Source organism: Heloderma suspectum, chromosome 2, assembly GCF_057233095.1.
Source record: "Heloderma suspectum isolate Gila_16-S chromosome 2, 16-S_ref, whole genome shotgun sequence".
NCBI lineage: Eukaryota > Metazoa > Chordata > Lepidosauria > Squamata > Helodermatidae > Heloderma > Heloderma suspectum.
The window spans coordinates 297,994,542-298,021,923 of record NC_139459.1 but is presented as its reverse complement, the minus strand read 5'-3'; the positions used below and the strand labels follow the sequence as shown (position 1 = coordinate 298,021,923).

The 27,382-nt window shown below is 43.4% G+C and overlaps 1 protein-coding gene across 1 annotated transcript in view; it reads right to left on the bottom strand.

The window, feature by feature from the left end:
* Window positions 1-27,382, bottom strand: part of CACNA2D3 (calcium voltage-gated channel auxiliary subunit alpha2delta 3) — an 821,063-nt gene that overhangs the window by 467,935 nt on the left and 325,746 nt on the right. The window contains exon 5 of the mRNA XM_084829826.1: window positions 6,649-6,811. Coding sequence (XP_084685952.1) covers window positions 6,649-6,811 — 163 coding nt within the window. The remainder of the gene's footprint in view (window positions 1-6,648; window positions 6,812-27,382) is intronic.

The window sequence follows — 27,382 nt, the reverse complement described above, 5'->3', positions numbered from 1 at the left end:
TAAATGTACAGTCTAACTAACAATCAAGGAAACAACAGTAATGCACAGCCTAGAACGGGAAACAAAGGAAAGCAGTTCTAATTCCTCAGTTTACCTTGGAAGCTCTGAAACTCAGAAATCACCAGAAACGTATTTAAGTTCGTCATGCTACCTATTTTGTATCTTTATTTTGAGGAACCATTTCTGTTAATACCATCTATTAATACTGTCATTTCCTCATTGCCTAGCAGGCGTGTATGTCAGAATGTCAGAGTTTGAAATGACATCAGGTTTTTATGAATCTGCAGAATCTGCAGCAGATCAGCTTTTCTGAGTTGTGTAGATCCCATGGACTTGCAAACCAGGTTTTTTAAAACTTTCCAGAATTGGACATGAATTTAGCTGCACAAAAATACAAAAGTTGCTGTAAAATACACTAATGTATATGCCCTTTTAAAGAAAAAAACCCACAACATTTTATACATCCCTGCTCTGTTTTCAGCTTCTCCTACGTAGCATTCATTTTTTGTTCGCACTCTGCTAATTGATTTTACAGTGAGCTAGATAGCATCACCGATGCAATGAATATGAACTCGAGCACGCTCCGGGAGAGAGCGCAGGACCGGAAGGCCTGGCGTGCTGTGGTCCATGGGGCCACGAACAGTCGGACACGACTGAACGACTGAACAACAACAACAAAGAAAACTATGCAAAATACTGCATACCAGCAAAACATTCATACATTTTTTGGGAGTACTTTTCCGAAGGGGGGGAAAAAACCTGAATCCATAGAGTGGACGACAGAGCAGATGATGCCTTACATACAACCCTGCACATCCCTATGTGGATGTATGGAACTGCAGATACAAGATGTTCAGTGGGCGCTATCCAACGGGGACTCTGCCCCCGCTGATTCTGCTGTGCCCTGCCAATTCCATCCCACAAACAGCGTCCACTGTGTGCACACCAGAGATGTAGTGCTTCTGGGAACAACCAGAAAGGAAGAGGGATAAGGCATAAAGCAGCTCTGCCGACCGGTCCCAATCCAGAAACAAACCGTTCTGCTCATTTCAGGGCTTTAAATCTCCATTACACAAGCGTTAAATCTCCATTACACAAGCGTTGGGTCCTGCTTGCCCAAGGGAACCAGTGGGAGGGGCTGCTTGCAAAACCAAATTGGCAGGGGATTGACAGAATCAGCAGGGATGTAGCGCCCTGTTGGATACTGCCCATTATCTGGATAGCCTGGGAATAATAGCCCTATGGCTGCTCAGATGTACACCTGAAGTGGGGTGGGGGATGTGGGCGGGCACATAAGCCTCACTTCCAATGTCCCTGTGAACCTGGCTGCCAGTTAGCCCATTGCACATTGAGTGCGAAGGTCTGTAAAGAGCTCTGTAAGTGCATTCCACTGAATGCACTTACAGAGTTCTCATGATCATGGGCCTTCATGCCCACTGCACAATGGTCTAACCAGTATCTGGGCATGTGGGATCACTGGGGCTATGTGCGTGCCCATGTTCCCCTACCCCACTTTAGCCCTACAAGCAATCAGGTGAATGCTTGCGAAGTGCTAATGACAAGACATGCACCTAGCAACAGCCCCACATACCTATAGTATGCCCTCCCATGGGAGGAGACAGGAGATGGCTTTTTTTCTGAAGAGGAAGGTATTGTCATGAACAGCATCTGTATTTGGTGCTCATGCACCTCATTGTAGAGGAGATGCACAATGTCCCTAACTCTAAACCAGAATGAGTAATTCACCCACGCTTCAGCTTTCCCCAGAACGTACATAATGTGCAAAGCCCCACTTAGAGAAGCAGAGAGAGATGGGGAATGGTAGGAATGCAAGCTCCATGTGCCTTGCTCTCTTTTTCCTTCCCTTGCACAGAAGGATAGCTAGAAATAAGATGAGGAATGAATATTCCCATTTTGCCCATCATCCAGTCTTCTTCCAGTTTCTCATTCCTGTTGCTGGACAGCAGCATTCCACAACCATGTGTGTCCCCCTCATGAGCACCTTGGCCCAAAAGGTTACACTTCATCTAAAAAGGTTGGCTGGCAAGGGTGTTGAGAACTAGGGCACATGTACCCGAAACCATCTATGGAAATGAGTGTCTCCACCCTCTACAGCAGGGGTGGGCAATTATGGAAGATCCAGGGAATATTTTTGCCCTCTGGGCCCCACCTGGAAGACCACACCTCCCCCTTGCAGGCTGCGCCTCACCTCCCAAGGCACCGTTTTTTAAAAAATGGCGCCCAGAACAGCTATGAGCACCAAGTAGTAGCTATGGAGCACTAAAAATGGGTAAAAGAGGCTTCAAAATGGCTGCTCTGGATGTTTTTGTTTTTAATTATTTATTTATTTTATAATTTGGGGGCAGCAGGGGCTATACATTGACCACCTGTGCTCTATAGTATAGAGTTCACACTGGTGTGTGAACTCCTGAATTCATTCATCTTTAATCTCCCTCCATTCCTAGGCCCTATCGACACCGGGCTTTTACTCCAGGGTGGGTGTGAGTCAAGGTCCCTTGGGATAGATGACACAATCGCGACCACAACCATCCATGGTTTTCGCCCGGAAAAAGCGGAGTTCCAAGGACTCGTCTTACTGTGGTTTGGGGGGTTTGCTGCGTGTTTCCAGTTGTGGCCCATCTGTTCCTTCCCCGAACTGACTTCGCATCTAACAGTGGGTGCGTTGTAGGTCTGCATAGTGCCTGTGGCACTCTGTGGCACTCCTTTGCTCCCTCATCCCTTCGCCGCTGCGCAGTTACAGAGGCACAGAGGGACGTTATCATTTATTTAATCACACTTCTGAACATATTTGCAGCTTCGTATCTTTGCAATGGTTGCTTTTGGACTCAGTGCCCAAGCTCGCGGGGGGGGGTGGCTTGGGGGAGGAACAACATCGCTCCGGCCACCATTTCGGAGTGATGGCTAGGCACGTAGTGCTCATGCTTGTAAGTGCGAACCATCGTGAGAGTCTCATGCTGGGGAACTGACATGCTGATGCTGCAGAAATGAAGGAGCACAAAATATCCAATTTTTACTTAAAACAGGGTCAGAAAGACACAGCAGAGCCCCTCAAATATAAAACAGCCACTAAAGTTTCACACCCCCACACTCATGGGACTGCACAGCTGCGCATTTCAGTATAATGGCAAAAAGAAAGGGTACAGCGAGTCTCTTAGGGAAGGGCGCAGACAGTGTATCGCAGTGTATCGCAGGGCATGGAGATTCAAAGCAGCATTGCTACGCAGTTGCGATGGGGGGGGTGGTCAAAGCGGTGCCATATAGATGGGGCCCTAACCTAATCAAAGCCACCAATCAATTCACCCTGAGATTTCACATCTCCTTTATAACTACCTTAAACTTCATGAAAAATCTAGAGTCCCCTCTTTTGTAAAGAAGGAAAATACAATTGTCTTCCTTTTCTTCACTGAGAAATTGGCATTCTAGGACCATCCTTCTCTTTTGTGAATCTTCGTTATCCAAATCTATAACTGTTTTAGATCCCTGGAACTCAGTGAGTCTTGAGTCCTTCACAAGCCCCTTGAAACTCCTGTGCTAGCAGTGGCTGACATTCTGTCGCTAAAGTTTTGGCGCTCCCACGTGAGTAGCCATTCTTGAACGTCTAAGCCTCTGAACTCCAGGTGATCCCAAAAAAGGGTCTTTGTGTAATAAACACAGCCTGGCTTAGTCTGGAAACAGATCCTGACTTTGCTCTTTTTCCAGCACTCCCACTTTCAGTAGACTCCACCCAGTAAGGCCTTACTGCAATCGAGGAAAGTCTCTCCTTTTTACCTTATTTTTGAATTTATGCTGACGCTAAGGATCCCCTTGCTCTCTCACTGTGTTTCAGACAAGGGACAATGCAGGAAAGGTAGAACCTTCTCTCTCTTATCAGCTTTCCAATTTCCACTGCAATTCCTGCTCCTTTTCCCTGGAAGCCAAAGCAACCCACTATGCAGCCTCCTCAGCAGCCCCACTTCTCATCCCTCTTTTTCTCCCTTGTGCCTCTGGAACAACCTAAGACGGTTAACTATCCAGTTCCCATTTTTAATATATCCCCAGTAACACTCCATTCTGGAAAAGCTCTGCTCGTGCCTCTGTTGCTCCCATGGGAACTCTACGAGGAAAGCCCACTACCATGGCTAAACAATCCAAAGTTATGCATGTTGTGCTCTTTTATATTCAGAACAAGTGCTAGTTTCTGGGACAGCTCTACCAGATGGGAAACAGTCTGTCCTCCAGCAAAACAGAGCCAGGACTGAGGTGGGATATGCCCTCCCCCGCAGTCTACCACATTTGAGCTAAATCCTCACCCACCCATCCCCAGTAATTTCTGTTCTAGAAGGGATTATTCCCAAAACATGGAAAAGTAGTTCGCAGGTGTGTATAGAGACATATGCCCTGAGCCAGCATGCTAACATGCGTCTGGGTTTATTTATTCTATAAATTTTTATACAAAAGTTCCATTTACAATTTCTAAATGCTGGAAGCCGTGGTGTATGGAAGGTTCAGCCCTGTGATAGCCAACTGCTGAACTGCCTATACAAACTCTACATGGAAAAGTACAAGAAAATGCATGGTGTTAATGAAATTGCACATCCTGCTCTGAAGAAACAACAAGCCATAAAATCACCAGATAGCTAAGGACATCACTATGGGCTTACTTAGTCATTACGTTTGAGAGGATAACTATTTCTCATGTTTCTTTCTCTTCCCCTCAATACCAAGAGCAAGTAACAAATGAATAGAAATGAACGGAGTTTATTTGAACTCTGATTTCCCTAAGTACTTGATCTATCTTCGGAATGCAGGGACAGGGGGAGGGGGGATTTAACCTGGTGTCTATGGAAATACCATGTTCCATTAAATGTGGTACAAATCAGTTTCTTTCTTATTTTGTCCCCACAGGGAGACAGACCCACATACAGCCAAGGATCATACTGGGTCAAGAGTTCTCCCCAGAATGTAATGACTGAATAGGCCCTCAGGATTAATCTCAGTGTTCTTGTGATGATAAATGAAGTATGAATTGTAAATGTGCTATAGAAACAAAATATTAAACTTTTGTTCCAAAGCTGGTTTTCTTTCCAGATTAGCAGATAGATGGCTTAAAGAAATGCAAAACAAAAAGATTGTGGCTCTTTTTTGCAGATTTATATTGCTGGGGAAAAGAGCCGTTGCTGTATTTGAGAGGACAGCACCAGGAAAGAGGTCCATTTTAAATGTCATGGACACATTACTTGTCACTTTATACAATGTGAATGGGTATCATTTGTTGTAATATAATTATTGGAAATTAGTCAAGATTTCTCAATTTCTTTCTTCACATGATTGAATTTCCCGTCTTACATTTTGCACGATCTGTATATTTTGATATAAAAACTGATAGCACAGCTTCAAATTTTCAGCAACATATTGTTTGTTTTATATTTGTCAGTCGAGGTGAAGTAAAACATATCCCCTGCTGACAGGAATGTCTGAAAATATTCATAGACTTTACCATCTATCAAGGAAAAATACTCCATAATTCTGGCAACACAGATAAAATCTTTTCCTGCATTCTCTAAAACCTCACTTCAATACAAAGGGATTTATTGGGGGGAAAGGTGATAGAAATAATTTTTAAAAAATACACCAAAAGTGTAGTATTCATCAGGGAGTTGTTTCCTAGGTAATGGAGCAACCGCCAGGACTGGCTGCATAAAACAGAACGTTGATTTTTTTCTTCCTTTGGATCAGGATTGAGAGAAGTGATTTTCTCATGGAGTATTTTTTATTTATTACTCTGTTTTGATTTTACAGAGATGTTATATTTTAGTATATTGCTTCTCAGATGCTTCTTCTGGTTTTGGTTAAACTCTCACAATGACAAACATATAAGCCCATCTATGTCAAACTACTTTCTTGAATGAAGAGGAAGCTAGGCAAATAGAGTTTAGAGACAAGATTCAGCTGAAGTTAAACAATCTGAAGCTCCACTGAATTTTAAAGAGAGAGTTTGTAGGGCAAAGGGAAAATACCCCCCCCCCATTTATTCCCCTTTCACAGATAGCAAATTGGGTGGGTGGGTCAGCTATTTATTCTGGGTGAGGGGCACAGCTCCTTTACCACAGTGGCAGAGTGAGACAAGGTTTTGGGGACGGAGAAAAGAAGTACCGCTTTTGTTTTAATATCAATGTTAAATGTTGGATTTTAACTTTTTTTATTAACTGCCTTGAAAGCTTCAGCTGAAAAGCATGACAGAAATCCTTGAACAAATAAATATTTATTTAAGCCTGGAAATATTAGTGTCTTTTAAGAGAGAGAAGTCCTATTCAGGCTCACATGCAGGGCTAAAGTGTGCAGGGGGATGTGGGTGTGCACGTAAGCCCCAGACCTACATCCCCACATATCTGGCACTTAGTGAGACCTTCACATCTTGACCACGAAGATATGTAAGCATGAATGCGCACAATTCCATAATCAGAAACCCTTATAAGGCAGGGTGGCCCTCCAGATTTTTTGGCCTACAACTCCCATTAGCCCCAGCCAGTATAGCCAGTGGTGAGGGATGATGGGAGTTGTAGGCTGAAATGAGTTGCCCACCCCTGACCCAAAACAAATATGTTCTTCATGTTGTAAAATACTGTAAAGGAAAATGCTTCCACTTACCTTTGTTGTACATGTTGGTTGGCACTTGGACATCACTCAAAGTGACATTCACAGGCAAGTTATTAAAATGGTCATTTGGTTCCAGGATGAATTCCTTTCCCAGTTCTAAGAAGTTGCCATCCTCATCTCGTTCATTAATAAGGACAGCATTGAAATATTCATACTGAAACAGAAACCCAGTAAATACATTATCTAAACAGTTCTTTTAAATATTTAAACATATCTATGTACTGGTTCAGTATTCATTACATCCTAGATATACAATGTTTTATAAGAATGCAAGAAAAGCTGTGCAACATAAGTCCAAGAAGAACCATACTGGTCCAGACTAAGGGTCTATCTAGTTCAGCATTATGTTCACATAGAGGCCAGCCCACAAGGTGGAAACCCACAAATAGGACTTGAGTGCAACAGCATTCCCATTTCCTGCAATGGCCAACCAGATGGCTCTGGGAAGCCCACAAAAAGCACATGAGGGCAATAGCCTTCCCTCCATGGTTGCTCCACAGAAGCTGATACTTCTTCTAGACCTGTACCTAGAGGCTGCACATAGGGATGTCGTGGGAGTCTGAGAGGGGAGACTCTCCCTGCCACCTCAGCCTCTCAGACTCCAGTCTGCAGACCACTGCACTTGCCAGACGCAGCGAGCACTGAGTTGGGCAAGTGCAGCGGTCCCCGCTGGTTCACCAAGCAACCATTTTGCATGAAAATGGCAGCTTGCTCTTTTACGTAAAGAGCCTTTTATGCAAATGGTGGCTGTAAAGCTGCCATTTATGCAAGATTATAGGTATAAATGGCCGCTTTACAGCCGCCATTTGCATAAAGGGGCCTTTACGTAAAAGAACGAACTTCCATTTTTATGCACAATGGCAGCTCGCTGAGGGAATGGGCGGCCATGTGCTGTTCGCCAGGCACTCGCAGACCATCCAACAGCTCGCACACTGTGGTGAACAGGGGCAGGCAGCCAAAGGGGTCCAGTGAGCGGCACGCAAGGATTGGAGTGAATCTGTCCATCCCTAGCTGCATATAGCCTTCAGATATTGATAAGTAGGGCCATTAGGTAGAGTGAGGCAGTTGCCTCAGGCACCAGATTCTGGGAGGAGGCAGCAAGGTGTTGGAAGAGAGAGCTGTTGATAATGCAGCCTGCCCTGTGCCCCCTAAGTTAGCCTGCTGCCTTCAGGTCTAGTGCAGGATACTGTCCCATTGCACGTGTTGAAGAAAAGTTCAACTACCAGTTCGTAGGGGCATACGGATTCCCCACCGTCCATTCCAGTGGGGAATCTGCGGGGGGGGAGGCGATCCGTTCCTCCCCCCCCCTGGAATCCTCATGGCTCCGCTCCGCTAGGATGCCGCAGAGCCAAGGGCCGCCCCGTTCCGCCGTCCATCTGCCTCGGATTCCCCCCCCCGTTTTTTTTTCTGGCTCCGGAACTTACATAAATACTTTCGTAATTCCTGCCAAAAAATCCTTTCCACATGCCCTAGGTCTCTGTAAGAGTAAAGCCCTTCTCAGGGATTCTCCACGTAACTTCTGGTCACCTCACCTCATCTCACCTCACCAGAGCTGTCCTGAACTCACCTCACCAGACTTCACCTCACCTCACCAGACCTCACCTCACCTCACCTCACCTGACCTCCACAGACAATAAACAGAAAATATGGAGGATTTCCATGGACAACTCAGCCCCAGCGAAAGAAAGCCTCCAGAAAATTCCTCGTAAAAAGGGTAAAGCCGCTCGCGGTCTTTCTTCCTCCATTTCTTATTTACGTTTTTATTTTCCTAATTATTTTCAAAAAATCCACCCTTTGGCAGAGAAAAAAAAATTGGGTCCATGTGAGCTCCGGTCCGGGTCAACCTGGCTGCCCCGTTCCGAGGAGGATTCCGCGGAACGGATTTGTCAAAATTCGAGCCCATTTAAAATCCGGGTGGAATTCTCTGACATCCTTACCAGTTCGGTCAGTTTTTTTTACATGGAATGGGAGGGGGCACCTCTTGTCCTTCACCTCAGACATTAAAATGTTTTGGACTGGCCCTATTGATAAACTTATCCTTCTTTATAGCTTTCACCTCACTTAACCTTAACTGATATATAAACATTTCCATTATCTCACATATTCAATGTGAAACTCAAACATTTTAAAAATCTATATCCAAGTCATATGTTTCAAAAATACATCAAAACAAATGTTTATTCTGGACCAATGACATCAGGTTGTGAAATAGTTCTGTGAGCCCAAATCTTATTGCACAACCCACAATTGTAAAGCTTTTTTATAGCAACCACTGAATTTTGGCTAGTGATGGAGCTCATTCAATCTGTTCAACATGAGCACAACATAGGTATCCACTGGGTGTTAAGCAAATTGCCCTTATTCAGTACAAATGAAGGTTAATTCTTAACCTTAATTCAACAATTCTTGAAGTCTATGGATTTATTCACTTAATAATGAACACTTCAATTAGTTCATTATTAGTACCATGACCACAAATTAATTGCATTCATGATGTAATTATTAGCAAAAGCATATACACGCAGATGTGACACCTCAACAAGGATATTGTGGAGTTGGAGAAGGTACAAAAAATGAGAACCAAAATCATCATGGGGCTGATCTCCTACAAGGAATGGTTACCATGTTTGGGGTTTTTTAGTTTTTCTCTCATAACATTAGAACTCAGGGTCACCCAAGATGCTGTGTTCCTTCACAAAGTGCATAAACTATGGAATTTGCCACCACAAGATGCGATGATGAGGATGATAGCCATCAACTTAGATAGCTTTAAAGGGGATTAGACAAACTCATGGAGGATAAGGCTATCAATAGCTACTAGTCATGATGGATATATTCTACTTCCAGAATCAGAAGCAGCATGCCTCTGAATATCAGTTCCTGGAGAACAACTGTGAGAGAAGACAAGTGTCCTCATGTCCTGCTTTTGGGCTTCCCATCAACATCTGTTTGACCACTGTAGGAAACAGGATGCTGGACTAAGATAGGCCTTTGCCCTAATTCAGCAGGGCTCTTCTTATGACATTTCAAGGAGAAAGATTTACAGATTTCTGGGCAGGCGTTTGCCCTTTTTTCAGACATTAAATAAAAGATAAGCAAAAGCAATTTAAAATTATTGATTATTTTTGTGTGCGACCTAGGTCAAATGGAATTCTATCCAACACTTTACAAAACAAGCTAAGTTCACCTTTTTAATCTCTCAGATATTCTTAAGTCATTGATAATTGGGAGGAGTAAAAATGATAATAAAAGAAGCCAAGGTAATATAATGTCAGAAGATACATTATGTGTTGTTGTTATTTTAATATTGTATTCATTTTTATTATATATAACCATTATTAATCACCCACCTACAGTATTATATAGTATTCATCTAAACTACTTGCATAACAAGGATCCAGAGAAATCTTTCATGCAACAGAAATTGAATATTTCCCTGGTATGGTTACAATTGGCCCAAATGACATGGGCAGGACCTCACACAAATATTAATCACAGGAAGCAGTTGTACCAATGCCCCCTGCCACTGTTGAATGTCCAAGAGTGCAATTTTGCTTTAAAACAAGGTGTGCACTCCCCCCGCACCTTGTTTTACAGCAAAATTGCTGGGCTTTTTGCTGCCATTATGGCAGCAAATTCAGCAGCAGTGAGATTGCCGGGGGCCACACAAAAGATCAGAGGGGCGCTTGCCTCATATTGCCCACCCCTGGCCTACACAACTGGTAGCTGATCTCCGGGGTTTCAGGCAGGAGACAGGAGTCTTTCTCAGCCATGCCTGGAAATGCTCTACCCCATATATGATTCTATAGCTTCCCTAAGCAACTTGTTTCATTAGATCCACTGCATTTAGGTTCTCTTACAGGTGACATGGTGGCAACTGGAGAGAGAGAGAACCTTGTCAGTTGTGGCTCCCTGTCCCTAGAATGTTCTCCCTAGGGAGGCTCAAATGGCTCCACTGGTATCATTTTGGCAAAGACCTTTTATTCCCCCAGGATTTTTAGAAGCTTTAAGCCCTTTTTAAAGTCACAATGGACTATTTTTTTAAACCTCCTGGAATTTTAGAACTGTGATTTCTTATATCATTCTACTGCAAGGCAGTTGGAACTGCTGGCCAATTTTGACCTGCCAGCTTGGCCCATCCAGCCTGCAGGACCTCAGCTGAGTCTCAACCCCCTCCCTAAAGCCACCTCCCCTCCCTGAAGCCCACCCCTGGAGGCTTGGAAAGGAGGCAGAGGAGGAATCCCCACTGTTATCTGTGATCCGGAAAAGAGCAGTGAGTGTAACAATACTTCTGTTAATAAATCTGAGTAGAGCACTTTGGAAATAGCACATCAGCATTAGCCACTCTGTCATCAGTAAATCTCAGAGACTTCTCAAGGACTGCTAGTACCTGTTTAATTTATCACTGTACTCATGAATGCATGCATGTTTGTTTGCTTTCCCCTTGCTATTGAGCAGCCCTTTGCATCTGAACCATATTTTGCTGTTTAGAGAACAAGTTCCAAGAGTGAAGTCTGCATAATATTACTCGCACTCGATTTGGCATTGATCCATTAGTAACCTTTTCCTGAGTACAGCTTTTCCCCTCAATGTGTACTCATTTCATTATCATCTTATCTTGAAAGATAGCAATGCTTTCTCTGGGCTGATATATTCAGATGTGGGGGTGGTATGGCCCCTCAAACCTTCTAGGCCAGCCTTCCCTCTGAGTCAGTAGGCATTTTGACACATTAAGTGTGATTCTCAGGTAGGGACACATTCAGATAAGCAACTCCCTACATGAAGAGGTGTTGATGTCATCCAGAGGGATTGCATCAACTCACTGACTTTCATCCTTCTCCTCTCTTCTTTTCTCTCATGCATACATGCACACATGCAGTCACACTTCTGACTGCACACTCACACACATGTTCACCCACTCACACACAGTCAGACACTGGCGCCTGCTAATCTGTCACACTCATACAGTCTCTTGCTCACCCACTCTCGATCACACACACACACACACACACACACTGTGAGAAGGCAGCAGAGCAGGTAAGCACCAAGGGAACAAGCATAAATACCAATGCCTTGGGTAGTGCATGTGCCAATAAAGGGTCTTTTGAGGGGGTTTAGGAGGGTGGCCAGTTTGCCCCCATTACTTTTTGGCAAAGGCCTAACTAGCATCCTCAGCCAGACAACAGACTGAGTTCACTTATATAATAATGCTGGAAAAGGTAGGTTCCCAGTGGAAAGGTTAAGAAAAGCTCTGCATTTAGACAGAAGTCTTGTTGTACAGTGTTTTCTGTTGTGAACATCTGCAATTGATTTCTAGAGAAAAATTGTGTGTGACAGCCAAAAGGTGGTAGAAGGAAAATAATAAAAAAATTAAAACTGGATATAAAAAATGGAGAGCAAATCCATCTGGCACTGACACCACATTTGAGATAATGCCCCAGGGAAAAGTGCTAAAGCCTTATTTGCTGACAACACAGATATTCAAACCACTCAGCTCTAAGAGAAAATGACTTCAATTTAATCTTGTCAATACAGGTCAACCTTTAACAGAACCTTAACAAGGTGATTCCAGAGACAGCACAGTATGTCATGCCCAAATCATATCAGCTTAATAAACAGCAAAATGATTATTTACAATAGGACAACCCCACGGCTGATTGTGACATGACCACAAAGTGGGATCAATTTAACCCACCTAGAGAGAATAACAATAAGAAAATCTGGGAACCAAATGTAATAACAGCAGTACTTATTACTGTCTGTGCAGATGCTATCATCTCAACCTTTCCCAGTAGGTAGCCCAATGTGAGCAATTGTGCATAGGAAAAAATACCTACTTTTCAAGAAAGACAGCATTTACTCTATGACAAAACAGTGTTACCAAGTGTCATCATCTACACATGTCTAATCATGTCCATATACGCAACAGACATGTCTTGGCATCTTTAGGCAAAAGTCACAATGCACTGCAGCAGTAATTGAGATGCTCAGGTGGGTAAAAAATGAAGATATGATAAGCCACTGTTTTAGAACAATAAAATATGAAGATTATGACAAAACAGAAAGGAAAATTACATGCACAACATTTAAATGGGGCCAGCAACTATGGGATTCAATTTATAGAGGAAGTGGAGAATGGAGAGAGATGGCTTCGAGAGAGACAGAGCAATGTGCACGTGTTTGGGGAGGAAGAGGGAGATGTTGATACCTAACAAGGACAGAGAAGGATGCTAGGGGCTGGATAGATATGAGAGATATCAATGCAGAAACCCTGACCCACAGATAAACTGGTAAATTCTCAGCAGGAGAGAGAGAGACAGCAAGACAGAGAGCTAGACCTCAGATATTTACCTATCCCAAGATGGGAAGGGTTGAGAGTGGGAAACTCCAAGGTTTGCTGTAATCTGAGAGTTCATCTTTGTACCGGAGCACCAGGGCTATGTGGAATATTCCTCATAAATTATGGAATGGCTGGGCACACAAGCTCCCCAACAAGACGTTCCACCTGGGTTCTTCCTGAACCCTTCACAATAGTTCAAAAGTAGGATGTAGTGGCAAAATAAGCAAAGGTAGAGCTTGCTGACTGGCTGTATGGTGAACTGAACTCTTAGAGGGAGGTAGACAAACTAAACTGGAAATAGACAGGCAGAATGAACTGTTACTATAAAGAATTCCTTTTTAAAAAACTTGGTTTGGGGGAGGAGTTTTCCCTAAGAGCAAAAGAAGGGTGACTTGATGTTGATGATTACAGAATTTGGTTTTCCTGCCATGAGTGTTTAGTGCAAAAGGTGCAGAATTCAATAAGGGAGTTGCATGAATATTTTGGTAGGCGTCCCTAACCTTAATAACTGTTAATGTGTTTACAAGTGGCTTTACCAGTACTTCCTGCATGGTGCTTTCTTTCACCAGGGCTCTAAGGTCAATTAAAGGGTGAGTCCAGAATACTTGATTACATTAGGAACCTGGCAGAGAGTAAGGGATCTGTATATCCCAGAGGTCCCAGACCTGCAACCCAGTGGTAAGAATATGCTAACGAAGGACCACCAGTGGACACTGCAGTTTACTCTTTTTCTTGATCTGGTACCTAAACCTCTTGAGCTGGCACCTAAATTCCCAAGCAAAATGCTATAGTCAAGGTGCTAGGGTGATAACTTAAACATGGCAGTGAGACTGAATCTCTTGGTAACAACATAGTACTTTTTCTGAAACAAAAGATAGTATTGTGGATTTCCTGGTTATTGCCACAGAGATAGTAACTTTACAGGGTAGGCACCACACTTGAAAGCTTTAACTCTTTGAAATAAATGGCAAGTTATCACATACTACTGATATGCACAACCAGTTTATCTTTGTCTAATATACAAAGAAGAGACTGGAAATCGGTTCGTTACCATCTGGGTGGTTTCCTCACAAAGTAGGAATGCTAGCATAAAGAGACCATTTTACAGATGCATATAACTAACCACTTTCACTCAAACATTGCCATTATAACCATTACGCTCTGTGCACAATTGTGTATTCTGCTGCTGCAGCAATGATCTATCAGAGATGGCTATTTGAAATCATGGGTTCTTTCAATTAAGGTCACTTGAAAAGTGGCAAGTGCTTATACTGAGAGGCTGGCAACATTACAAATCCATTCACCACAGTGTACGGTGTGTGGTTAGTATGCATCTTTCTGTTTTAACATTTGTGTAAGGTAAACAAGTGACCTTGTTTCAGTCAAGTGACCTTAATTGAAAGGGGCCACGGTGGCTTAGTGGTTAAGACGCTGAACTGCAGACTGGAAGGTTGGCAGGTCAGCAGTTCGAGACCCGAGTGCTGCGTGACGGAGTGAGCTCCCGCCTTCAGTCCCAGCTTCTGCCAACCTAGCAGTTCGAAAGCAAGAAATTGCAAGTAGATAAATAGGTACTGCCTCGGTGGGAAAGGTAACAGCGTTCCGTGCACCTCGGTGTTCAGTCATGCCAGCCACATGACCACAGAAGCGTCTTCGGACAGCGCTGGCTCTTTGGCTTAGAAATGGGGATGAGCACCGCACCCTAGAGTCGGACACGACTGGTTGGGGACACCTTTACCTTTACCTTTTTAAGGTAAACAAAGGGCCTAATTACACCTTACACAGCAAGTCACATAACCAAGTTCCAAAGAACACTTTTGTCACAAAAAACACTGCTTTGAGGGGGTCAATTTTTAGTGGAAGTGAGGCGAGCTTAATTCTTTTCTCACCAACCACTGCAACACCACCTCTGAGGCATTTGTTTTCAAAATTTACTTCTGAGTGACCATGCATAGGATTATGGCTGCACCGCTTCAGTATGAACCTCTTCTTTATAGAAGTGATAAATTGATCTTACATTCAATCAACCAAGATGAAGATAAGGGAGGAAATCATGATTGTCGAACAATATTTAAAAATTAGAGACCCGAAGCCAACATGTTGGCTGGTAAATTCAGGACCAGGATACCTAAGCAACTCGGGACCAGGATACCTGAAAGAGCGCCTTCTCCCTTACCAACTTGCCCAGTCACTGAGGTCATCAGAGGGCTTGCTCCTGGTGGTTCCACATGGACCTAGGGCCCAATTGGAGTCCAACAGGAGAAGAGCCTTCGGCATGGTGGCCCCCTTTCTTTGGAACTCCTTGCCCCTGCAGGTCAGGCAGGCACCAACACTGTGTTGTTTCTGGTGCCTCCTGAAAACAGCACTCTTCCAGGAGGCATTCCTTAACCGACCAGTTATGGTTTTTATTGGCACTGTGTTTTTAAACAAGTGTAATTTTAATGTCATGTTTTAATCTTTTTATGCTTCTACTATTTTATATTTTGTGTTCACCACTCCAAAATCTGTTCTAGATATGGAGCGGTATATAAATATTGTAAATAAATAAATTCCAACACACACCACAACCTGCCCATCTACCGCCACCCCATCTAGGCTCCAAATCAGCAAAATGACTTCTTCCACCATTCCTGATGCATACTGCCTCTGTGACCCAATCTTTCTCTCTCCTTCCCTCCCTATCCTGTCTGTCTGTGTCTCTCTCTGTGTAGAGCAGCCTTCCCTAATCTGGAACCCTCTACAATGCACATAATTCCCAGTCAGCATCCATTGGCCATGCTGGCTGTGAATTATGGGACTTGCAATCTAACAAATCTGTAGGGCACCAGGTTGGGGAAGACTGATGTAGAAACTTGAAAGAAGGAATGGACAAACTTAGCCAACTAGCAGCTGTACAGCCAAACCAGAAAGAGCTTCCCCAGGCCAATGAAGCAAGGAGCATTAAACTGACTGTTATAGCAACCAGGCCAAACACCCATGTGGCTGCTAGGTCCAGCTGGGTGGGAAGATCACCATGGGAATAAATCTCCCTCCCTTATTTCTGTCTCCTCTTCCTCCTTCCTGACAGTGGCAAAGCTTCACTACCGCAAAAGCAATAGAACAGAATAGCACCCCAAATCACAGTGAAGATCCTCTTTGAAAAAATCTGTCAGTTATTAAATAAGGGAAATCAAATGTGTACTGAATTCAAGGAGATGGATGACAGAGGTTTGAAGCCACTGAACAATGAAAGAATATGACAACAACAAAAATAAATTGGTGCCTGCAGAAATCAAAGATAGAAGTAAGCAGAAAGAGCGTACAATATCAAGTAATATAAATCCCTTATTGGATCCCAAGGCAAAAAACAGTACTGAAGATGGAACACCTTATATATAATTTAAACTTCAGGGCTATTTCAAGTAAAACAAAGCTCTCTGTTCTTTTAGTCTACTGATGACTATCTTACCATACCAAATACATTTAATAGTGAAATCCTATACATATCTACTCAAAAGTAAACCCATTAATTTCAATGGAACTTACTCCCAGGTAAATGAATATACAATTGCAGCCTTACTATTGCTGAGAGATCAATGCCCAGTTAACTACTGAGGGAGTTAGAATCTTCCCATGAAGCATTTAAGTAATACTCATGTTTTAACATCCAGGAATCTATCCACACCCAGAAGACTGATTTATCCATTTACCTGGTTCACATGACATCACAGCCCATTGTGGGTTAACTTATCTGTGGGGTCTGTTGCATCATGCCAGATACCCACAGGTGCCATTTTAGCATGGCACCCACAGGCACCTGGCTTGTGATGTCATGCAAATCCAGGAGGCAGGGGTTGTTTGAGGGTTACACACTCCTTAAGTAACCCATTTGTTTTAGGGTTATTTGAGGGATGTCTAACCCTCAAACAACCCTGGCTGCCTGGTTTCACACAACATCACAACACACAGGGAGCCAGGTTCCCAGCATGATGCAACAGCCCTCAGAGGTAAATTAACCCACAATATAATGTCGTATCATGCAAACCAAGTGATTAAGTTTTCCAGATTAAGAGCACAACCGTAAGCATGTTTACTCAAAAGTAAGTCCCTCTGAGTTGAATAGGATTTACGCTCTAAAAAAGCCTGGTGTTCACCCCACAACTTGCAACCCCAATAATTAGAATTGCATGAAGGTCATTGGCTCTTTCCCCTCTGTTGCGTTCCAGTTGCTCTGGCCCATTGTCCTACGTGCATTGGTGGGGTAACTTCTGCAGTGGACAGGCTGCTCTATTCTGCATAATTTAGGACACTGAACATGCAGGGTTCTAAATCACGCAGAGCCTACACGAGTAGAGCAGGCTCCCTGGTACAGACTTTCAGCCTCCATCACGTGGTGGATGATGTAGCCAAATGACAGGAATGCAAGGGGGGGCGGGGTTAGAATGAGCACAGTCTCTCTCTCCCAATTCTAATCATGTGGTCGATGAACAATTGAACAGGGCTTAGGTGTGTTTGGGAATGTACCCTTAATGTAGATTAAGGGAAAATACTAAATACTAACTAGGGGAAAAGCTCCATTAAATGCAGCAGGACTTACTTCCAAGTAATCATGCATAAGATTGTGCTGCATGATCCAGCCCTGTGTGACTGGATGAAGTTCATCAAATGACATTTGCACCCAGGTCTCCCTATTCTGCATCCAGCATGCCATTCATTTAACCACAACAACTCTCCACACGGAGTTATTCTGGAGTACATGGATTTTTCTTTGTGTTATGTAGCCATGGTTTTCAGTTTCTGTCCTCTAAGCACTTTCTTTACCTTTGCTAATAATCACCAGCAGAATGTTTGTTTACCTTTCAGAACCAATTTCTTGAATGTGTATACTAATAGATGAGAGGGTGGGTGAAAGAGTACAATATTGCTGAATATATCTGCAAGTAAAGTAAAAAAAACAAAGATGTTCTGAACAACTGAGCATATACAAATCCTCTTCAGATAATTTATGACTCCCATGTAATGTAGCAATCTGGTCAGCTAAACCTCCAGTCAGAATAACAAGACCACAATTATAAGTTAATTTTAAAAAGTAAAAAAAGAAGCACATCTGTCTGGAGCCAGAGAATTTTGCACAAGTAAAACAAATGGATTCGTCTTGTTTATAAAGGCCTGGTGCACACAGAAAGACAATATAGGTTTGTTTGTTTTTAAAACTCTGCATTGTTGTGAACACAGCAGCATGCTGTGCTGCTTGATCTCTCCCACTGCAAGCAGGAGTGGCTGAAAAACTCAGAGACGCTACATCCCTGGGTTGCTTAGCGTAATGTGTGAACCAAGAATTCTGGCTTGTCAGGGAGGAGAGAAGCCAGAGTTCAATCCAAGCCAGAGGGGGTTTTTTTGGTTTTCCTATCTATTTGTGTATATGTTGTAGTGAGATCTAGAATCTGCATGCAATAACTAGAATACTTCTCCATTGCATGTGTGTGTGTATACAACTATCCCCAGTTGCTAAGTCATATCAATATTTGTACAATACAGAAATAAATGTTACAGTTCATTGAAGGAAAATAAATTGATTACCCATCAACAGTCTAAAATTTAAACTGGAACAGGTAAGAGTGATTTGAGGGGGTATAAAAAGTAAAAGGGGCTCTCATTTCCCCCTACAATGTCCTGGTGTTTTGGAAATTATGGGGAAAATAAAATGATGGTTAGATAACCAAAAGAAGAGCTCTGGAGTAGCAGCAAAATTTTAAAAATAAAAAGTTTAAGAATAGAAAGAGGCTGCTGTCACTGCTAACAGTGAACATCCCTGAACCAATTAGAGAATCCCTCTCCCCAAAATCAGATAAATGGTTTTAGAGGTGGGGGGGGTTGAATTTTGCTTGTTTCCAAAACTGAAGCTGACCATTCAGCTTAGCTCTTAAAAAAACATACAGATGAGCATCAGTGGCATTACTAGTTCAGTCATTTACTGTAATAAATTTGTTAGACACTTCAAGTAGGGATGTCGGAGAATTCCGCCACGGATCTCGGGGAGGCCGAATGCCAGTGCATTCAGCCCCCCGAAATCAGTGACGGAACGGCCTGCCCCCCGCCCCCCCCAGGACGAGACTTACCTGGGGCGGATCTTCCGGGCAGTGGCGGCGGCGGTTCGGCGGCGGCCGGTCTTCCGACCGGCTACTACCGCCACCATTTCCAGTTAAAAAGAAAAAAAAAAAGACGTGATAGGCTACGTAAATCTTTACGTAGCCTATCACGTCTGACTTTTTTTAAAAAAAAACACCGCGTGTACGCAAATGGCGGCAGCTACGGCCGCCGCCATTTGCATTCCTTATTTTGGCACGTCTTCGTCTACAACAAGATTTACATAGACTAAGACGGCGAAAATAAGGGGAACACAAATAGCGTAGCGTCTGCTACGCTATTTGCGTTCCCCTTATTTTCGTCGTCTTAGTCTACATAAATCTTGACGTAGACTAAGACGTGCCAAAATAAGGAACGCAAATGGCGGCGGCCGTGGCCGCCGCCATTTGCGTATGTGCGTTGTTGTTGTTGTTTTTTAAGTCAGCCGTGATAGGCTACGTAAACATTTATGTAGCCTATCATGGCTGACTGCAGGGACGCAAACGGCGGCGGCTATGGCCGCCGCCATTTGCGTCCCTGCTAGCCAGCGGCTGGATGTCCAGCTGCTGGCGGAGCCGGCCGGTGGCTCTACAGAATCCCTGTGGAGCGGAGCGGAGCCGGCCGGCCAGGATTCTGAGGGGAGGGATGGAACGCCTTCCCCCCCACCATCAACATAATCCGCAAACAGGTAAGTGACTTTCGTACATCCCTAACTTCAAGGAGAAAGTCACTTGTATTCACTCAGAATTTGATGCCACAGTTATGGCAGAGTCTGGGAGGTGTCCAGTGTTCCATCTGGTTATGTTTCCTGGGATCAGCTTCAGTTGTTGCAGCCTGATGATGTCAACAAGACACTTGAATCAGTCCGTCCCACCACATATAAGCTTGACCCTTGGCCATCTTGGCTTATATGATCTAGCAGGGGTGGATTGGCTGGGTGGGTCCAGGGTGGTAAATGCTTTACTCTGTCAGGGGGTGGTGCCTGCCGCCTTGAAAGAGGCTGTAGTGCACCCTCACCTGAAGAGGCCTCCCTGGACCCAGAGGTGTGTGAGAACTATTGCCCCATTGCTAATATCCCATTTGGGGGCAAGGTGCTTAAGTGTGTGGTGGCTGGGCAGATTCAGATGTTCTTGGAGGAAACTGATTATCTGGACTCATTTCAGTCTGGTTTCAGACCAGGGTATGGCACTGAAACAGCCTTGGTTGATCTGACTGACGACCTATACTGGGTGAAAGACAGGGGGAGTGCTACCCTGTTTATCTTCCTGGATCTCTCAGAGGCTTTTGATACCATTGACCATGGTATCTTACTGGATCAGCTCTGCAGGATGGGAGTTGGGGGCACGGTGTTACAGTACCTCCACTCCTACCTACAGGGCTTATTGCAGAGAGTGGTATCGGGGGATTCCTGTTCCACCCCATGGCTACTAAGATGTGGGGTGACACAGGGTTCTATTCGATCCCCCATGCTGTTCAACATCTATATGAAGCCATTGGGTGAGGTCATTAGGAGTTTTGGGGTGGGGTGACATCAGTACGCTGATGATGCTCGGCTCTATTTCTCCTTGTCATCCAAGTCAGCTGATACAGTGAAGGTACTGGATGAGTGCCTGGAGGCTATAATGGGCTGGATGAGAGCCAATAAACTGAAGCTTAATTCTGACAAGATGGAAGGACTATGAATTGGTGGTTCCCAAGTCCAGGAATTGGGTAAGTGACCTGTTTTGAATGGGGTTGCACTCCCCCTGAAGGAGCAGGTGTGTTGCTTGGGAGTACTCCTAGATCCATCCCTGTCACTGGAGCCCCAGGTGGACTCTGTGGCTCACAGTACTTGGGGCCAGTTTCAGTTGATCTGCCAGCTATGGCCTTTCCAGGACAGGGATAACCTAGCCACAGTAGTACATGCGCTGGTAACTTCCCAATTAGACTACTGCAGTGCATTTTACATGGGGCTTCCCTTGAAGACGACTCTGAAGTTGCAGCTAGTGCACAATGCAGCAGCTAGACTGCTGACCAGAACATCTTGTAAAGATCATATAACACCAGTTTTAATGCACTGGCTGCCAATATGCCTCTTGTCGGAATTCAAGATTTTGGTGATGATGTTTAAAGCCCTAAGTGGCTTGGGACCTTGATACTTGAGGGAGCGCCTCTCCCTATATATGCCTGCCCAAGGACTGAGATCTGTTGGACGGGCCCTCCTCTGCATCCCACCCGTGCAAGACATACATTATGCTGGGACTTGGGGGAGTGCCTTCTCTGCTATGGCACCCCGGTTGTGGAATGCCCACCCCTTGGAGGCCCAATTGGCATGTACATTGGTTCCATTTTGGCACCAAGTAAAAACATGGCTTTTTACCAAAGCCTTTGAGGGCTAAATGCATTCCCTACACTGTTTTAACTGTTTTATTGTTTTAGATTTTAATTGGTATTAGCTTGTTTAATGGTTTAATATGTTTTTAGCTGTTTAAATTATTTATTCTTTTATACTGTTTAAACTGATTTTATCAGTACACCATCCTGAGATCTTAATGATATAGGGCAGGACGCCAATGTTATAAATAACTAAATAAGCTCAGAAATTTGTTATATTTATAAAATAATCTGCCAGACTAAAATTTAGTATTTAGTGAAATTCCTTGTTACGAAGAATGTGAAAGATATTTAGTTGCTAAATTAATAAGAAACAATTTATTATTATAGTTACTGAGCAGTAGATGTGTCTTTCTAACCCAAATATATTCAGAATTATGACTGGATTATCAAAATTTTAAACTTTATCAAATCAGCTAGCTTCCTAATTTAAGATTTTCCAAACATATTAACAGCATTCACTGTGTAGTATCAATTTGTTTCACATTGTCATCTATTCTAAATCAAAACTAGGTCATGATTCCGAGAATGAAATTCTACTTTGAAAACAGTGCAGCTGATGAAATATAGCTTTTTTATTTACTGCCTGTGAGGAAACTTGGCTTGATTCTGATAAGCATTTCACATGCCAAGAAAAAGCTTTAGAAGCATAAAGGTTTGCAGGAATAGCAAAAATAGCATGCTTTGGAGGAAATATCTTTGCAAATAATCATCAGCATTTATGGTGGCCCCTTAAAACAATAAAACAGGATAAAAACTGGCATAGATTTGCATACCATTTGCATATGGTAATTTATATGTAGAGATGCAAATTTGGAAATAATTACTATAATTTAATACATTACATCTCACCACGGGGGGTGGGGGGGACTGTGACCAGGTGAGCTGCATAGTCTGTTCAATCGGCTGTCCGGGTGCTAAGTGTTGACGGGGGAACACTTCCCCCCCTCCCCCCCCCCGCCCCACAGTTCTGACTGCTGACTTGACCAACTTGTTCTTGTTCCCTGCCCCAGGCTCCAGCATGATGGCTGCTTATGGCACAGCTCTGATTAAGAGAGTCTCTTAACTCTCAGGTTAAATTATATGCCATTGAGAAAACAGAGATAAGCATGACATTGGATACAGCTTTAGTTAAATACGTTGATTTGCACCTTCCTTACCATTACCTTGACTTTCACCGCCTGTTTAAAATCAAAGAAGTTACAAGATAATTCAATTAACAACAAAAAAAACCTTTTTGTTTACCATGCGTTAAGTGCTCTCCATGTTCACTCAAGCTCCAAAATGCTGGGAAATTACAGTTGTTAAGGGCCATGCCCTTCTGACACACATTATTTGGACAATATGGATATGGTATGGTATCTTCTGTTGTGGTTAGTTCCAGCTTCACCACACCCTGGAGCTGCATGGCTGTCAGTAGCAGAGTGGTGGCCCCAAGTCCCAGAATTGTCTCGTAACTGGAATATCTTTGCTTTTAGCTAATTAACTGAGAGAATGGAAAGGATGGAGACTCATGTTTGTGCTAGTGCCAGCATGACATTGTGCATGGAGGTAGAATGATGCTATATGCTCCATATTTGGAGCGCTATTGTGGAAATCATTTTTTGTGCCAAAGCCCAGCTCATCTGCAAGTCATGAAGAAAAACTGCCTTTGAACATGTGCAGAATGGAGGTTTTCAGATCAGAAAGTGTACCTTCCTTGCAAGGGTCTGAGCCTCAGTACAGTTTCGTGGTGTTGTTTTTGAGAGCAGACACATCATTTAAGAATAGAAAACCAGTTCTGGTGTACTGCTGTTTCATTTCACAAACCTTGTCATGAAATTTGTTCCTCTCCAAGTTCTATGGTCCGTTTATTTTTCTTCCCCCAGTGAAGGTGATATTATGAGGGAGATCCAGATTACAATGAGATTTTAGGAAGAGAAATATGTACTACTTGCATGTGCAATTGTTCAGAGTATTTTATATACATATTGATGCCTAATTATTTGAAAGGCAAGACTTTTTACTTAGTAGCCAAAGACATGAACTAATACTGCAATATTATGAACAGCTATTCTGCCCTAGCCTCAGTCTTTACATGTGGGCATTTGACTAAGTTTCCATATAGTTATGATTCAATTCAGTAACGTATAAAATTCAAAGCCTGAATCCTTCCTATGCCATAAACTCAAAAAGTATTTAAAAGTAAAAAACACCTTTTCACTCTCAGCAATTTCACTTATTCTGTACTATGCGGAAACATTTACCTATTGTATGGGATTTTTGTTTCAGGCTTACAAAACTAACCAAAACCTTGTGTGAGAGATGGAGAGAAATAAAGAGGAATGCTTTACCTGTGGCTTTCCTGCACTGAGCAAGGGGTTGGATTAGATAAGCTTCACTGGGTTCACATGACACAACAAGCTATGATGGGTGTTAAGCCACGGTGGGTGGGTGGTCATACCATGTAAACCTAGACCTATTGCAGGGTGGTTTGTGTGTGGGCAAGAAGCCACCCCAACAACCCATGGCTTGTTTTAGGAATAATTTCTCAATTCACTTGTACAGAGGGGGGAGGGGAATTCACCTCGCTGAGAAATGGCTGCAGGGAGGCAAAGTGCAGCCCCCACCAAGGACCCTTGGGGCAGCAGGGTTTTCAGCAGGATGTCTGCTCTTGTCATGGGCCCAATCCTTCAAACACACACTCTGGCATTCTGACACAAGACACTCCAAACCAGTGAGACACTTTCATTGTAGTAACTCCCATGGTAAAAGCTTAATGGGTACATTCTTCAGAAATCATATAGCTAGTGACAATTAGCTATAGACTCCATAAGTAATTTCAAAGCAATCCAAACCTAATAACTATATCTGTTTCAGAGATCTAGACAAGTTGGTTTCCCCACTGCAATCTCTACAGGATACAGGGCAAGGGGTTTGAAGGATTCCTTGCGTAATCTATCCCAGGCAATCCATGACATGGGTTCTAGAAAAAGACCTAAACAAATCCACACACGCAGAGGTTGAATCCAACCTTGAAATCTTCCTTGGAACCTCAGCACTACATGGGTCAAGGCCTTTGAAATCGAAGAGTCAACAGTGAATCCAGAATAATCCCACACATAGAGAGATTTCAACGACCATAGCTTCACCTTTGGTATCCCCACACTACATGGGTCCAAACAGCAAACAAGACTTCAAGGTCTACAAAAAGTATAGCAGTACTTTTCATGGGCAGGTTCTTAAGAAAACAAAGTTCAAAGAGACAAGAGTCTAAATTAGGGGGAGAGTCCAAGTGAAGAACACCTCAAGAGGTAACCTAGATGGTAGTAAGTCAAAACAGAGAGGATTTGGGTAGTGAATGTTCCTAGCAAAGGCTCCCAGCCTGGGCACTGGCTTAAAGGCAAAGGTGCGGCTCCAACACCACTCCTCATGAACAACTAACTGGCAAGGGATTTTAGCCCATCAACGAAGCCCCTGCCCAAACAAAGCGTCTCCATTCTGCCCTTCAGGGGTGACACTTCAACCTGTGTGACACCTCTGAAATAACCCCACCTCTCCTGTTCGGTTCTCACAGAGGGGCTGCCACCTTCCTTCCCTGTCAAGGCCAAAGCTAGCAGCTGGACAGGAGTAATTTAACTCCTGCCTGCTTTGCTCTGAGAACACTGACAGAGATAAACTCACACTTATTCTGACATTCCACAGGCTGAATAGGCCCAAACAGTTCTGGACCACTTCTGATTAGATTCTGGCTATAAACTATAAGACGCACTGAAGTGCTGGAGCTGGACCACAATAGCTCTGTATACAACCCAATGGAGTGATCATCATTGGCTTGTATAGGGAGCAAAAAAACCCCAACCCCTTGTTGAAAATTGACTGAAAATTGAAAAATGGTTTCTTGGAGAAACATGATCCTTGTTGTGGGGTGGACTTTGTCCTCCCTCAAGCCAATTTTTGGCACTGGGGGGGGCGCTTTTCTCACCCCAATGAAGATGAATGGAAAAATTGCTCTATTCAGTTGTATGGGCATGGGGAGAGAGAGAGCAAAAGAAAGAGGAGAGGGAGAGATGGGGGGAGAGGGACTGGGGGGGGGGAGAAAGGAGGAAGAACCAGAGAGAGAGAGAAAAGAGGAACCAGAGAGAAAGAAGGAAGGAAGAGGAGCCAGGGAGAGACAGAGAGAGAGAGAGACAGAAAGACAGAGAGAGAGAGAGACAGAGACAGAGAGCAAGAGGAAGGAAGGAAGGAAGGAAGGAAGGAAGGAAGGAAGGAAGGAAGGGTCAGAGAAAGAGATAAAGAAGGAAAGAAACAGGAACAAGAGAGAGTCAGACAGAGAGAGAAAGACAGAGGGGGGAGGGAGGATCCAGAGAGAGAGAGAGAGAGAGAGATGCCTTAACCAAGGGAGAAAAACTATACCTTCCTTGAGGCGATCTTTCCTCCCACTGGTGTCAATGGGAGGACTGGAAATCAAACAGGAGGGGCAGAAAAAGGAAAATGCCTCCCACCATCTGCCCTGGTCAGCATGATGCAGCAGGACTTGGGAAACAGCCGTTCCTCTGCCATGGATTCTCCCCCACCCATAGGATTGATCTGTAACTTATCAGAAGATAGAAAGAACTTTGATAGATCACGTTTACTTCAGCACTTCCAAAACTTGTCTTTGCTTTGCTTCCAAATCCTGTCTTTGCATTGCTTCAATTAGATAACATACACAATCTGGATGTTTAATACACCAGGAGCCCGATAAAGGGATCATAGGGCAAATTTATTAAATGCTTGTTTCTGGAAACATTAAAATGATGTCTTTCCCAAAGAAGTGGAAGAAAGACGTAAGCATCCCAATTCAGATATATAACTGGCAATGAATTTGGAAAAATGCTTTTAGCAATCGAATAGCTTCAAATTCAGGGGGAAATCTACTTAAAATATGTCATCAATGGTATTTAACACTATATAAATTGAAAGTGATTTACAGTCTGAGTAAGAATTGCTGTTGGTGTTATGGGAAAGGCCACACAGATTTTTTGCAGATTTTCTTTTTGGAACCATGGAAAGATAAAATGGTTCTGGAGAACTATTTTCCTGTATATTGAACAGATTAAAAGCTATAACAGTCCTGAAGTTCATATGTTGTTGTTTATTCGTTCAGTCACTTCCGACTCTTCGTGACTTCATGGACCAGCCCACGCCAGAGCTTCCTGTCGGCCGTCGCCACCTCCAGCTCCCCCAAGGTCGAGTCCATCACCTTCAGAATATCATCCATCCATCTTGCCCTTGGTCAGCCCCTCTTCCTTTTGCCTTCCACTTTCCCTAGCATCAGCATCTGATAGGTCATATATGCATATGTCATATATGTATATGTATATGATCTTCATAATTATTAATGGATATCAACATAGTTGTAGAAGAAACTGGCATGGAGCTCCAAAAATAGCAACTGCCTCTCACTGGAAAAAACATTTACCCCCTCCTTACATCAGAATAGTTTGATAGACAATGGTATGTTGTCATAATGTCAATGAATTACAGATTATGTACATGACTGGGAAGGACAAAGCTTGCAAAACAAGTTTGTACCAAAATGAACAATGTTTGTATTATTTGATAAAAATCAAGTTGGTACTAGTCAAACACACCCTTTCCTTTGATAGGACCGACACAAGCCCTCAAGTTGACAGGTGTGCAGTCCTAACCACGATTGTCTGGCTTGCATGACAGAGCCTGGCCTGTTGGAGGTGGGAAGTCTTTTCTCTTGTTGTGACAGACTGAGCACGGCTTGGAGGAACAGAAGCATCATGCTCACCCAGTGTGCTAAGGGAAATATTTTGCTCGTATTTTCCCTAGAAACGTATGTAATTAGGCAAAATTAGAAATCCGTTTTGACATGAAAATGTTCTAGTGCCTGAAACAGATCTTAACAGAGTATACCCA